This window comes from Aphanomyces invadans (genome assembly GCF_000520115.1).
Source record: "Aphanomyces invadans strain NJM9701 unplaced genomic scaffold supercont1.70, whole genome shotgun sequence".
NCBI lineage: Eukaryota > Oomycota > Saprolegniomycetes > Saprolegniales > Verrucalvaceae > Aphanomyces > Aphanomyces invadans.
The window spans coordinates 58,276-70,166 of NW_008580215.1; the positions used below are offsets into that span (position 1 = coordinate 58,276).

The 11,891-nt window shown below is 57.3% G+C and overlaps 7 protein-coding genes and 1 non-coding gene across 8 annotated transcripts; 4 read left to right on the top strand and 4 right to left on the bottom strand.

Annotated features, from left to right (window-relative positions):
* Positions 1 to 395: 395 nt before the first annotated feature.
* On the top strand, positions 396 to 1,997 carry H310_14434 (hypothetical protein; the record flags this gene model as incomplete). The annotated part of the gene is made up of 6 exons (XM_008882295.1): positions 396 to 687; positions 731 to 1,090; positions 1,136 to 1,549; positions 1,606 to 1,638; positions 1,689 to 1,780; positions 1,850 to 1,997. The coding sequence occupies exons 1-6, from the start codon at positions 583 to 585 to the stop codon at positions 1,995 to 1,997; spliced, it is 1,152 nt and encodes a 383-aa protein (XP_008880517.1). The 5' UTR covers positions 396 to 582.
* A 329-nt stretch (positions 1,998 to 2,326) lies between these two features.
* Positions 2,327 to 2,949, bottom strand: H310_14435 (hypothetical protein). Its single transcript, XM_008882296.1, has one exon. The coding sequence runs from the start codon at positions 2,735 to 2,737 to the stop codon at positions 2,336 to 2,338; it is 402 nt and encodes a 133-aa protein (XP_008880518.1). The 5' UTR covers positions 2,738 to 2,949; the 3' UTR covers positions 2,327 to 2,335.
* A 671-nt stretch (positions 2,950 to 3,620) lies between these two features.
* H310_14436 (hypothetical protein) lies at positions 3,621 to 6,385 on the top strand. The gene is made up of 5 exons (XM_008882297.1): positions 3,621 to 3,814; positions 3,858 to 4,217; positions 4,372 to 4,785; positions 4,876 to 5,038; positions 5,087 to 6,385. The coding sequence occupies exons 1-5, from the start codon at positions 3,710 to 3,712 to the stop codon at positions 5,890 to 5,892; spliced, it is 1,848 nt and encodes a 615-aa protein (XP_008880519.1). The 5' UTR covers positions 3,621 to 3,709; the 3' UTR covers positions 5,893 to 6,385.
* H310_14437 (hypothetical protein) lies at positions 5,875 to 7,232 on the bottom strand. The gene is made up of 5 exons (XM_008882298.1): positions 7,100 to 7,232; positions 6,878 to 7,044; positions 6,747 to 6,831; positions 6,364 to 6,692; positions 5,875 to 6,316 (listed from the first exon to the last, which is right to left on the bottom strand). The coding sequence occupies exons 1-5, from the start codon at positions 7,210 to 7,212 to the stop codon at positions 6,087 to 6,089; spliced, it is 924 nt and encodes a 307-aa protein (XP_008880520.1). The 5' UTR covers positions 7,213 to 7,232; the 3' UTR covers positions 5,875 to 6,086.
* Positions 7,233 to 7,289: 57 nt separating this feature from the next.
* Positions 7,290 to 8,346, bottom strand: H310_14438 (hypothetical protein). Its single transcript, XM_008882299.1, has one exon. The coding sequence runs from the start codon at positions 7,934 to 7,936 to the stop codon at positions 7,316 to 7,318; it is 621 nt and encodes a 206-aa protein (XP_008880521.1). The 5' UTR covers positions 7,937 to 8,346; the 3' UTR covers positions 7,290 to 7,315.
* A 938-nt stretch (positions 8,347 to 9,284) lies between these two features.
* H310_14439 lies at positions 9,285 to 9,356 on the top strand. The gene has a single exon. It is a non-coding gene; the product is annotated as a tRNA-Gly (tRNA).
* Positions 9,357 to 9,383: 27 nt separating this feature from the next.
* On the bottom strand, positions 9,384 to 9,866 carry H310_14440 (hypothetical protein; the record flags this gene model as incomplete). The annotated part of the gene is made up of 3 exons (XM_008882300.1): positions 9,384 to 9,595; positions 9,644 to 9,738; positions 9,817 to 9,866. The coding sequence occupies 3 exons, from the start codon at positions 9,864 to 9,866 to the stop codon at positions 9,384 to 9,386; spliced, it is 357 nt and encodes a 118-aa protein (XP_008880522.1).
* A 968-nt stretch (positions 9,867 to 10,834) lies between these two features.
* Positions 10,835 to 11,777, top strand: H310_14441 (hypothetical protein; the record flags this gene model as incomplete). Its single annotated transcript, XM_008882301.1, has 2 exons — positions 10,835 to 11,090; positions 11,686 to 11,777. The coding sequence occupies 2 exons, from the start codon at positions 10,835 to 10,837 to the stop codon at positions 11,775 to 11,777; spliced, it is 348 nt and encodes a 115-aa protein (XP_008880523.1).
* Positions 11,778 to 11,891: the final 114 nt, after the last annotated feature.

Below are 11,891 nucleotides of genomic sequence, written 5' to 3' on the forward strand. Positions count from 1 at the left end.
AGCGTTGTCGAGGCATCCGCGGCGCCACCCAGCCGGGGGAGGTGAGAGAGGGGGTGTTCGAGATGCAGTCTCTGAACACATGCATTGTATATCGGATGATGTGGATCATCCCAACACGGTTCGGAACGCCTGACGTCGAGCAAAACCCAGCTCCTCTAACCTACAAATGGCGAGCACGCCAAACTTTTCAGTGAAGTACGGGTTTAAAGGGTGGTGTCCAGGAAATCCTGTCGAGGGCTCGCTCGATCCATGCCGTTCCATCCGATCGAGTGCCGGGCCTCTTGTGGCCACATACTGACTGGTGTCACGTTGGGTTCATATTATCTTGATCTAAAATAACCTGTAGCCATAATATATACACGAAAGTGCGAAAGTGTGCCATTAATTTGAACGGCGCGACCCCGTCACAGCCCGGCCACGGATGGTGGTCGAGACGGCAGCCGACGCAACACCTGTCAAGGTCTAGACCACGTCTGCTGGCTCACCCGACCACTCATACGCTCAGTGCTGGCCTGGCCAGATGGGCGACCAACAACGTCGTCGTCATCCCAGCATTTGCCACGCACACATACAGCAGGCGTGATGACCAAACTGCCGCTGCCACCCCACTTCTTCCAGTGCCCGCCTCTAAGTGACACCGACACGGCCAACCTCAATACGTTCGCCGAGCAAGCATCGATTGATGCGGTGGGTGGCGAATAGACGTGCTCAGCTGAATCCAACCCGTTAGATTCGCCACGCGAGAATCGACCACGGCCCGATCTCGTGGTCCATCGTCGAGGACCACCACGACCTCCAAGTCCTGTGCGGCCAGGACCGAACTGCCCCGGCCGGCGTCCTTACATACTGCTCCGTCTCGCACATCTTTGCTACCATTGACGACGTGGCGGGACTCTTTCGAGCGGAAACTACCGACGAGTACCAGGCGTACCGTCGCAATTTTGCCACGGATTTACTAGACGGCGCGCCGTTGTACACGCTGACGTCGCCGACGCCGGAAAATCCTCGCCAGTTTGTCGGGGTCAAGTGGATGGCGGTGGCAAGTCCGGCCCCTGCCATCGTCAAACCCAGAGACTTCTGCGCCATCGAGGTACCGTTCCTCCAGTCGTACCGACCGACGCGTCACTTCTTGTAGTGCCGCTATGACTTTGACACGCAAGGCAAGCGCGGATTCGTCCGATGCATGAAATCCGTCGCCCTCGCTTGCTGCCCCGACCTCGAGGCCACCCTCGGCCTCGTCCGCGGCGTCTACCACCGTGTGGCGTACGTGTTTCTCGAGTCGGACCGGCCTGGGTACCTGCACGCCACCCAACTCTTGCAAATCAACTTTCATGGGAAAATTCCATCGTGGTTGTCGCGGCTGAGTGCCAAGAAACGTGCCAAGGCGCTTGGCGACATGGAGTTGTTTCTCCGTGGCAAGCGGCTGACCGAGTCGGGATTTCTAAGCGACTTTGACGTGGTCGACAAGGCCAGTCGTAGCCGCTGCTTTCTGTGCCAGCGGGCGTTTGGCGCGTTTGGCGGCAAATGGTCGTGCCGGAAATGCGGCGAGGTATCGCATGGATCGAGGAATCGCATGGGCGTTTTGTGACGCGTGGTTGTGTGTAGGTGGTGTGCAAAATGTGCTCCAAGACGTGGCAAGTGCATGCGGATGGCATGCTGCAACACATTCGCGTCTGCACATCGTGCAGCCACCGCTGTGGCGCATCCAATGCCGGCCAACCCCACATGGAACGAACCAAGTCCCTTATGCTTCCCGCGACGCCTGCGTCGACATCACGAGGTACGTGGCACGAGGCTTACCGAGATCGCCGTCCGTGCGCCGCGCTGACGAACGTTGTTCCGCATATAGAATTCATTGCCGCTTCGACAACATCCGCCTCGAGCACCGCCGGGCAATGCAAGCCGCCGCGGCTTACCAAGGCATCGTCAGCGATACCGAGGATCATGTACTCGTCGACAGCGCCAACGACAGCTTCCCCGACTCTACAGAGTTTTGACTTTTTGAACGAATCGATACTTCAAGTCAACGCAGTGGAACCGTTGTCGTCAGCGAGTCGCGCGTCCGGGCGCGTTGTTGACGCCAGCACTCCTCGCCACCGCATGCAGCCCGCGACACCAGCTCGCCATGACAGGGTACACGGGCGACCGACGCGGAATACGCCCGCCGAGCCGAGCCGTCGTCACATCAAGCACCAGCCGCGGTACGATCCGCCCCAAGGCCAGAGCACAGGCATGCCACCTCATCGACTCGCTTCCACGACACCGTGCAATCAAGTGTCGCCGCGTGAGTTATTCCATTCCCCCGTCAACGCCCGCAACGACATCATTCCCCTCGTCATGTCGCCGCCCGATCGTGCATGTATTTAACTTGGATGTCACGTTTGCGAGGAATCGTCCAGACAGTAGCGCGAGTTGCAGGGCTTCGCGAGACCGGACCGCGACACACCCGATACTGTGTGAAGGGTTTCGAAGCTTTCCAGCGAGTGCAAATGGTCGGATCGGTTGCATCAATCGGTCGTCGGATGGCTCGGCTGCCGTGGCCGATGTGGACGCGTCCAGTGCCACACTTTGTCAAGCCCGTGGATCCACTCAGACGGATAGCGTACACCGCATACGCACTCTTGGCATGGGACGGACAGCGCGTTGTGTCGGGCTGGTCCATCGTAGACAGTGCCACGTTGGCGACGTTCGGGTGCCGCCCGCACTCTCCAAGCATGTCATCATCTGGTTTACGCATGGATCATGGCTGTACTGTGGGTGTGTTCGTGGTGCAGACGGCGCGGCCGATCCACGATCGCCATGCCAGGGTCTCTTCCATCCATGGGCTGCCGCGCTGCGTGGAGTGTGCATCCGCGGTGGATCGGCGTCCAGCTTGGGCTCCACGCCATCGTTGTTACGCGCGCGAGACACCATTACGAATGCAACCCCCCTCCAACCGACATCCAGCGTGCTCAGGACCCGATTGTGATGCGACGATCAAGCGGAAGCGACATTCAGACTAGCCAGTCACCGGCCCATGCACATGTGCAAACGTGGGTGGCGCTGCTACTCTGTGCGCGCCAACGCAGCCACGGACGAGCATGACATCCAGCACCGCGGTCGCTGCCTTTCACCGCATCACCCTCAGCTAGTGCCATCCTGTCGCCAATGTGGTCCCGTGACAAGAATTTTGAACACGTTTTATCTAAAACGTCCCCCGAAATACTATTATTTCAACTTTGTATGGACATCATGGCGTATATGAAACCGTCATTTCGACTGGCAAGCAGCCCACTACAATCTACTGCTCGGTCGGTACACTAGCCATCGGATTTACGCCTACATGGTCTCTTTCGGTCCATTTGCATGGCGGTGCATGTACACCGCCATGCACATGGAAACCCCTTGATCATGCTTGTATGCATGCACAATAACGGCGTGTCTGACTGTCGTGAACGTTTTACCGCTGTCCCACGGGGAAAAACACAGTCGACGTTCTAGGTTTAACGTCAATCCCCACGACGTTTAGCAAGAAAAACGTGACCATCGTCAAAACCGTGGGCAATTGCCGGGACAGCGTTTTATGAATAAAACGTATTCTATCTCGTGTGGATTGAACCGTTTGGTTGACAAAGAGACCACATGCACGCACTGCCTCTTTGGGTGAGGCTGGTCCCGATTTCGGTACCATCTTGGCCGAGGCAGTCGCGGTTTGAGGAAGAACACAAGTATGGCGTCGTTCCCGCTCCCACAGACGTTCTTCCGCTGTCCGCCGTTGTCCGAGAAGGATGAAATCACGCTGCGCGAGTTTGCCGAGCAAGCGTCGGTCGACCTGGTAGGGGCCACAGTCGGAGAAGGATCGAGCTCATGGGGCGTAGGTGCAATACTCGCAACTCGAGAACGGCCCGATCAAGTGGACGCTCCTGGAAGACGACCACGACGTCCAAGTCTTTGTCGGGCACGACCCGACCGCACCGCCACGTGTGATCAGCTACATTTCGTCCACCGAAGTACACGCCACGATCGACGAAGTGTCGGCGCTGTTTCAAGCAGAAACTCCAGAGGACTACGCGACGTACCGGCGCAACTTTGCCAAGGATATCATCGATGGCGCACTCCTGTACACCATAGCCAAGCCCACAGAGACCAACCCTCGGCACTTTGTCGGGGTCAGGTGGATGGTCGTCGGGAGTCCTGTGCCTGCCGTCATCAACCACCGCGATTTTTGCTCCATGGAGGTGTGTGTGTGTTGGCGAATTTCATTTGTCGGTGGTGGGGTCGATTGTGTGCATTCTTCAGATTGGTTCACGGATTTCGTTTCAATTCTTCTGATTGGTTCGTCTTTCAGACGAATTTTTGGATTGGTTGAAACGTTTGTCGTGACAAATCTAGGGACGGTATGACTTTGACGTGAATGGGCGGCGCGGGTGGATGCGATCGTTCAAGTCCATCAAGTTGGGGGCGTGTCCCGACTTTGGGCCAACGCTGGGGCTTGTCCGAGGCAGCCACCACCGCGTCGGCTACGTCTTCCTCGAATCGGACCGGCCAGGGTTCCTCAAAGTCACGCAACTCATGCAACTCGATACGGGAGGGAACGTCCCGACGTGGTTGAATCGATTCAGCGCCAAGCGGCGGGCCCGTTCGATCGGGCAAATCGAGACCCATGTGCGGGAGAAGCGACTCGCCAGCACCGCGTTTGTGTCGGAGGCATTTCTCGTCGACAAGACGCACCGCAGTCGGTGCTTCCTGTGTCAGCGCAAGTTTGGAGCGTTCGGCGTCAAATATTCGTGTCAAAAGTGCGGAGAGGTATGTTCGACGTCGTCGTCCGCAGCATCATGGCGCGCGGGTGCCCCGGATCATGGCTGTGAACGCGTGTGTTGATCGAATGCTGCGTAGGTCGTGTGCAAATCATGCTGTAAAGTCTGGAAGGTGCACATGGGCACTGCCACTGGCACCCGCGTCGAGCCAACGCGGGTGTGCACGACGTGCTCGCTCGGGTCGAGTCAATATGGTGGCTCGGGCAGTTGCCTTGCCATGTCGTCCAGCACAACTCCCAAACGTAAGACCTTGCTTCGTTCGTGCCACCTCGATCGACTTGTATGCGTAGTGGTCGGGTCGTGGACTGGGTCGTACAACGCGAGCCCCTGCGTGACGAGTCTCCCCAGAGGTGGCTTTGCTCCCCCTGGCATGTACGATTCCAGCAACCACGTACCTCTTCAGCCCCACCGCAACAACCTCGCCATACCACCGCAGCGCGATTTGACCCAACCTCCATATTACCACGACGCGAGCTACGACGAATACAATCACGCTCCATTTCGAGACGACCGATTCGACAGCCCCCACCGATATGGCTTTCCCCCGGCCGTGCCGCCCCACGACGATGGCTACGGTCCGTACTACTACGATGGCGGTCTGCAATACCAAGGACAGCCAAAGTCGTCGCCGCAGCCTGGGGCTTGGTGGCCGCCGCCTCGTCCCGACCTGTACGACCAGCGCTATTCACCGGCATACTACCCGCAGCACCACCGCCCCCCGCCTGACCTCGCGCAAGACGATTCTCGGCTGTACTACCCCACCGAGCTCTCCCCTTATCGAACGCTGCCGCCCCTGCCACCAGGACCTCTTCGACAGCTGCCACAACGCGGCCACTCGCCCCGAGCTGAACCTCTCGTGCACCCCGCCCCTGCGACCGCTTCTTTGACATGTACCCCCAAAGGATCGTCCGTCGGAGACGAGCGAAACGATTTGATCCGGTTGGAGGTCGTCAACGTGCCCCATGACGCGGTCCGGAACAAACCAGAGTACGCCGACCTGACCAAGGCGTTCACGGGCGCCCCCGCCACGAGCAGCACGAGCAGCGACGGCAGCTCCCTCTTGGTGCGCAGCACGGCGTCCCAACAGCGCATGTAACCTAAGTTAAATCTGTGGCATTGTCTCGGTGGTCGACTGTCCGGCTTCGTCCTGTTCCCCGTCCGCGGCTTTGTCGCCGGGTGGCACCGCAACGATAGCACGGGGCCAACTGCCATTGCCAACGGCCTTACGAGGGCTACCTGTCGAGAGAGTGTGGGCGATCCGTGGTGCCGGAGCGGTACTACCCCGTTGGATCAATTCGCGGCCGTGAGTCGAATGTCGATGTGCAAGTAGAGCGGCTTCACCGTGAACAGGTGCAAATGCTTCTTGGACGGGTCGCACGGCTTGGTGTAGAGCTCGAGCGCGAGGGCCGCGCTGCCGGCGGCCTTGATCTCGTCCATCTCGAGCATGGCCCAGCACCGGACGCTCTTCTTTCGCTTGGCTTTCTTGTAGTGAACAAACTCAAAGTAGATGGTGCTGTCGCCTACAACGAGTCACACGATGCGTGAGGAAGGGGGCATGTGTGCCTACTTTGCCGGAGGACGTGCAAGTGCGTGCGCAGCACGACCGACATGTCGAAGAAGATGTACGGCGCCGACCGGACGGCCGCGATCGACGTTTCCTGCTTCTCTTCGACAACGACCAAGTCCTTGTCCACGACGGACACGACGATCTGAGGGTCGACGTATCGATCGACGTCCTTGAGGCCGATCTTTTGGATCGTGATCGTGACGGTTTGAGGGGAGTCGTCCAGGCCCGTCGAGTCGGGGACACGTGCCGTCGACGGCAGCGCATCGTGTTTGCTCGACCGCCGGTTGCTCTGTTGGTGCTCTTTCTGCAGGGGAAGCGAGTCCCGCGCGCTAAAAAGGACGACGGTTACAACGCTCGGTTGCCGTGCGGATGATGCACCGTACATGGATGGCGCTGCCGTCGACTCGTCCAGGTCGGCCAGGTCAAGTGGAAACACACGAGGAGTCTTCCGCGTGACGCTGTCCAACACTACATGCACCCGATGACCCATGTCCGATGCCACGTCGAGGCAAACCTTCAAGAAGGACCGCCATGTCGTCTTTGTTTGGGCGCGGGTTGCCGTTGACCGCGCTCAAACCGATTGCCCGCAAATTCATGGCCACGACGACCTTTTCAGCAATGTCGTGCTGGTCGTCGGTGAGGCCCATCGTGGGGAGGTCGGCCAGGATGACGCCCGCCGCTCTACTCAAACATCGCCACCACGTGTAAACGCCACTCGTCAACGCACCCAACGTACTTCTCGTATGCCTCGACAGCTTCGAGGACCTGTCCCCATCCGTCGGCTTGGACAGCTTCCTCCATGAGCTGCATCCACTTTCGATGCCGCTTGGCCATGTCCTCGCCGCCCATCGCAGCCCGATCGCGACCTTTCCAAAAATGCCAAATTCCAGCCAACCCGTCGAAATACTGCCCAAAACGTTACAACCTTGCCAGCACGCGCCACGTCGCGCGGTCAAGCGCACACGGACGGACTGGGCCTGCTTGGCACGACCTCTTCGAGCTCTTCTTGCTGTCCAAGTAGCCGGTCGAGCTCGAGCAATCCGATGGCATCGCGGCACTGTACAGACAGAGATGTTGAATGTTGGTATGCACGTGGACGACAGATACTCGCATGTGAAGGGGTGCCCGACCGCTTATTGTCCAAAGTCGCGAGCGAGGCTCCATGGCAAAGAAGCAACGAGTCCACGGGCCAGGTCACGGCAACTCCTCTGTGCAGCTTCCACCAGACTTGATTCAACATATCGCGACGTTCGTTCCGAATGCGGCCGACTTTTTCAGCTACTTGACGGCATTTCGAACGCAGCCACACGTACTTGGACACCTCGTCCACTTTGAACGAATAGCTGAAGCAATGCTGCTCGACCCGCGCGACCTCTGGCCTCGGTTTCGAGTAGAATCCGCTGTCGCCATGGCGATGTCCAGCCAGTTGGAGAACGCACCAACGCTTCGCCACAGCATGGACACTCTTCTGAGGCACCATGTGCGTGCGGTGGAAGCGACCGTGGCTGTCCACAGTACCCGTGCGCCTCGATCGCTGTTGCAGAGTGTCATGGCACATGCCCACGAAGTTCATGTTCGACTCGTCCAGCCATCGCCGACCGCACCAACGAATCGGCCGATATTGGGATGGGCCTCGTCGCTGACACGTCAAATAACAAAGTTGGCCATCCCGGCGTCGGTCGTTCGCGACTCCACCGAATGGACGATCCTGCTTGCGCAGCTGAGCTCCTTGAACGAGTTGGAGGTGTCCTTTGACGGGTCCGAACGCTCCACTGCGCTCGAGGAAGTGCTCAAGGCATTGGCGACATCGTCGCGCATCTCATCGTTCCATTGTACGTGTCCATCGACGCAAAGTACCAAGTTCGCCATCACATCTTCGATGCTCCAAGACATGATGCAGTGGTTGTCGCAGCCATACGTGAGATCGTTTGGGTTTAGCCACTGGAGCTTCGAACGTGTTGAGGAGTCCGTGCCCCAGTTTTACCAGGCCATTTTGGCAACCACGTCGATGACCGAGGTGGCCATTGCGCACTCACGCCTTCCGCAGCTCCACAAGACGTTCGAGAACCGAGACAACTCTAGGCCGTTCAGTATTCCGTCGATCGCATTCATGGACTGCATGCTAACTAGCCGCGATATTGAAGCACTGGCATGTGGGCTTCGCCTCTCCACCTCTGTTAGAGCGCTCAAACTCTCGAACAACCCGTCCCTTGAACCCGTGGCCGTGCTCGCCCTGGCGCAGGCATTGCCCACGACTCAACTGTCCAGCCTCACGTTGTCGGACGTGCCGCTGTCTGACGCTGCATTGAGCGCATTGTGTGCCGGCGTGGCGGCAACACCTTCTCTGCGGCACTTCGTCCTGCGTCACGTGGCCTGTCGTGGAGATTCCCTTCAAATCATTGCGACATATTTACCAACGATGGCGCAACTTCGATCCGTGGTATACTCGGGCGACACGTACGGAGACAGAGGGTGCAGGCAGTTGTTTGCGTCAACGATGCAGAAACCACGAGAGCAGCTGCGCTTCATGCGACTTCGCACGCTCGACTTGAGTTCAAATAACATCACAGACGTTGGGGCGACGTGGCTCGCTGGAACGTACCTCCCCCGCACGCAGTTGGCCGTCGCTGGCAATCGTATCTCCAAAGTCGGAAGGGTCATGTGTCAAGGCATGATGACATCCGACCCATGCCGCCCGTGGTCGACGGTGCGGACACCCTCGTCCGGCCGCTCTTTCCCTGGGCAATGCAGCTAGCAAGCTGTACCTAAAGCCCACGGGCTAGAAAGCAACATGTACGACGATGCTTCAGCAGAGAAATCTGTCATCGCCGCAGGGAAGGCATGGTGGCCCCGACCTTGCCAAAGTCGGGAAATGGTGCTACATTGATTTGATCTCGTGTTTGTTTTTGTTATATGCGCCAGCGCCGTTAGTCTAATGGTTAGGATTTCTCCCTTCCAAGGAGAAGGTCGGGGTTCAATTCCCCGACGGCGCACACACTTTTACCTTTTGCAACAACGCCTTACAACTTGGTTATCTTGGCGCTGCACCGATTCGGCTTGTCTTCCTTGGGCTGCATGATGTGTTTTTGATGTACAATGTTGGGCTGAGGGAGTCCCGTTCGCACGTGCTTTTCAAGCGGCTCGTGCTTGTCGACGTTGCGGGGGGCGTGCACGTGGTGGGACGGATGCACATCGTGCCCCGATTTGACTGCGATGGCATGTTGCGTTCGTTCTATGGACAAACACTCGGTCAAGACGACGTGCGCCCACTTGGACATACGTTGCTCCATCGTCGACAGCAACGCATGGTACTTCTCCTTTACGTCGTCCGGGGCTACGAATGGTTTGTGCTCGGTATCATCATCCGACGTAGATCTAAGCCCAACAGGACACAGGGTAGGATGAAGCACCATGGCGGGGGGGAGGGCAAGCCTTCGTGAATCATGTATGTACCTGACGCAGGGGCCTTTTGACGACGGGGAAGCTTCTGATGCTTGAGCCATAACGTCTTGGACTAGAAGCGAGACCGCCTATCGAAATATGCAGGCACACCAAGACCTTGGCCTTAACGGTCATTTCCACGATTGGGTGTTGCATTGGACACGAGCAGTTAGGGTTCAATTGTCGCAACACCATACCATCGAAGGGTTGGAGGCGGCGGAGACTGCAAAGAGTGTGCTGGCACATCCTAAACGATGCCCGGCCGCGTCGGTACATGAAAGTCTTGGGAGATTAGCTCCAGTCGATTGGGTACTGCAGACGATCCAACTGAGCCAGGTCGATGTGTCGGCTACGCCCCCCCCACTGCACTCAAACTATGCTCAATCTTTGTCAACCCAGTCGGGGGCCATGCGAGGCGGCGAGTAGTCAAGAGTTTGGCACGCGAGGGGTGCCGACGTGATGGCCCGCTCGCTTCATCCACCATGGAGAACTGGAGTAGAAGAGGGCAGCCGATGACAGTAGACAAGTCGTCGTCTACCACAGTAATTTATAAGCCTGGACGACGATGTTTTGACGTAGGATTCAATCAAGAGCCCTACAATGGACAAAGGAATCGTCAGCCAAAGTCTCTAGTGGTGCGCTCCACTGTAAGAAGGTAGGGCATGCGTCAGCGCCACTACTCGTGGGCGAGCAAGGGAGAGCAAGTCCTCTGACACAAGTGTGTGCGAGTCGAGGACGTCGTCAAGGGACCAAAAGGTCATCGACGAGTTGTGACGCTGGAGGTAGCTACTTGCGCATAAGAAAAGACGACCATTGTTATCCAAACATGCAATCGTGAAGTGTCCCGTGTATCGTCGCGTCCATGCTGTGCTAGCATGAGCCTGCCCGGTTCGAACAGGAACTGATGGGTGTGTACCGCTTGGCAACATCCATCCATCCGTACTACAATCGACCCCGCAGAGGCTGCCACCGCTCGTCGTCGTAGCGTTTCGCCATTCCGACATTTGCCTCGTCAAACCAACTACTCGACATGGTAATACTCGCCGTCGTTGCCACCATTGCCGCCACCACGGTGACCGCCGCCAACATTGCCTCCAGCGTCCACCGCCTCTTGGAGGTCGCCGATTCCGTCGACGTCGTGGTCGAGTTCAAGGACGGCAACACCCGCGCCCTTCGTAGCGCCAAGTTGGAACTCAACTCGATCCAGGAACGCGGCCCCCGCATCGCCCACCTGCGCTCGCTCTTGGTCAAGACGATGGAATCATCGCAGAAAGAGGCGCTCGAGGGTCATCGCAGAAAATGCAAAAAAGTGATTTGGATCCGCGACAGACAGTTAGGGCTATGCATATGCAGAAGGCTGTCCATATCAGGAATCACACCGTCAGCTACCCTGCAATGCTGACACCTTTCGTACCTCCGACACGTACGACGAACCACGGTGGCATCGACCATTTTGAGGCGCCTAGTGTTGAAGAGCGTGCTCTCTCCAGCGTCGCCCCTTTGGTGTTCAACCACAAATGCCCCGCATAGAAAATCCGCCTGCCTCGCCGGAAATCCCATCCAATCTAGTCATCACGACGTACGACGCCCAGACTGACCTTGACTCAAGCAGTTGTTTTGCGGAAAGCGTAGCCCAATTTGAGGTTACCGTCTAGCGTAATTCGAGTCGGACAGCCATTACGAGTCGGACACCCATGTAAATCAATAAATTAATGACGAAGGCTAAGAAAAAGTATCAGAGGTTTCCCCGCGCGCCAAGATACACCTCAACACTTAATATACCCTCTACAACCCAATAAACTATTAATTTATAGAGGTTTTATGCGCGCGAAATAGCCTATCAAGGCTGAGCACCATGCATTCACGTTTGGGCCATGGAAGACGAAGAAGCTGCGGTGCAGCCTCGACGAGGGAGACCGGTGTCAAAGTACGGCCCCAAGAAGAAGCCAAAGCAGTACTACTCTGGTCCATAATAGTTGTTAGCAAGTTTTTCACTGGATTAAAGTATGAGTTGCCATCAGGAAATATCTTAAAATTTGTATGTCACTTCAGAAACGAATATGAAAAGGAAAATTTTTTATGTATTT

What these genes read in the sequence shown, in the direction of transcription:
- H310_14435 (XM_008882296.1), bottom strand. Translation starts at nt 2,737, where the DNA reads ATGCGTAAACCAGATGATGACATGCTTGGAGAGTGCGGGCGGCACCCG.
- H310_14436 (XM_008882297.1), top strand. Translation starts at nt 3,710, where the DNA reads ATGGCGTCGTTCCCGCTCCCACAGACGTTCTTCCGCTGTCCGCCGTTG. An exon ending in AGCAAGCGTCGGTCGACCTG is followed by an intron (nt 3,815 to 3,857) that starts GTAGGGGCCACA and finishes CATGGGGCGTAG; the next exon opens with GTGCAATACTCGCAACTCGA. An exon ending in GCGATTTTTGCTCCATGGAG is followed by an intron (nt 4,218 to 4,371) that starts GTGTGTGTGTGT and finishes TGACAAATCTAG; the next exon opens with GGACGGTATGACTTTGACGT.
- H310_14437 (XM_008882298.1), bottom strand. Translation starts at nt 7,212, where the DNA reads ATGGGCGGCGAGGACATGGCCAAGCGGCATCGAAAGTGGATGCAGCTC. An exon ending in CATGGCGGTCCTTCTTGAAG is followed by an intron (nt 6,832 to 6,877) that starts GTTTGCCTCGAC and finishes GGGTGCATGTAG; the next exon opens with TGTTGGACAGCGTCACGCGG. An exon ending in TCGACGGCAGCGCCATCCAT is followed by an intron (nt 6,693 to 6,746) that starts GTACGGTGCATC and finishes CGTCCTTTTTAG; the next exon opens with CGCGCGGGACTCGCTTCCCC.
- H310_14438 (XM_008882299.1), bottom strand. Translation starts at nt 7,936, where the DNA reads ATGAACTTCGTGGGCATGTGCCATGACACTCTGCAACAGCGATCGAGG.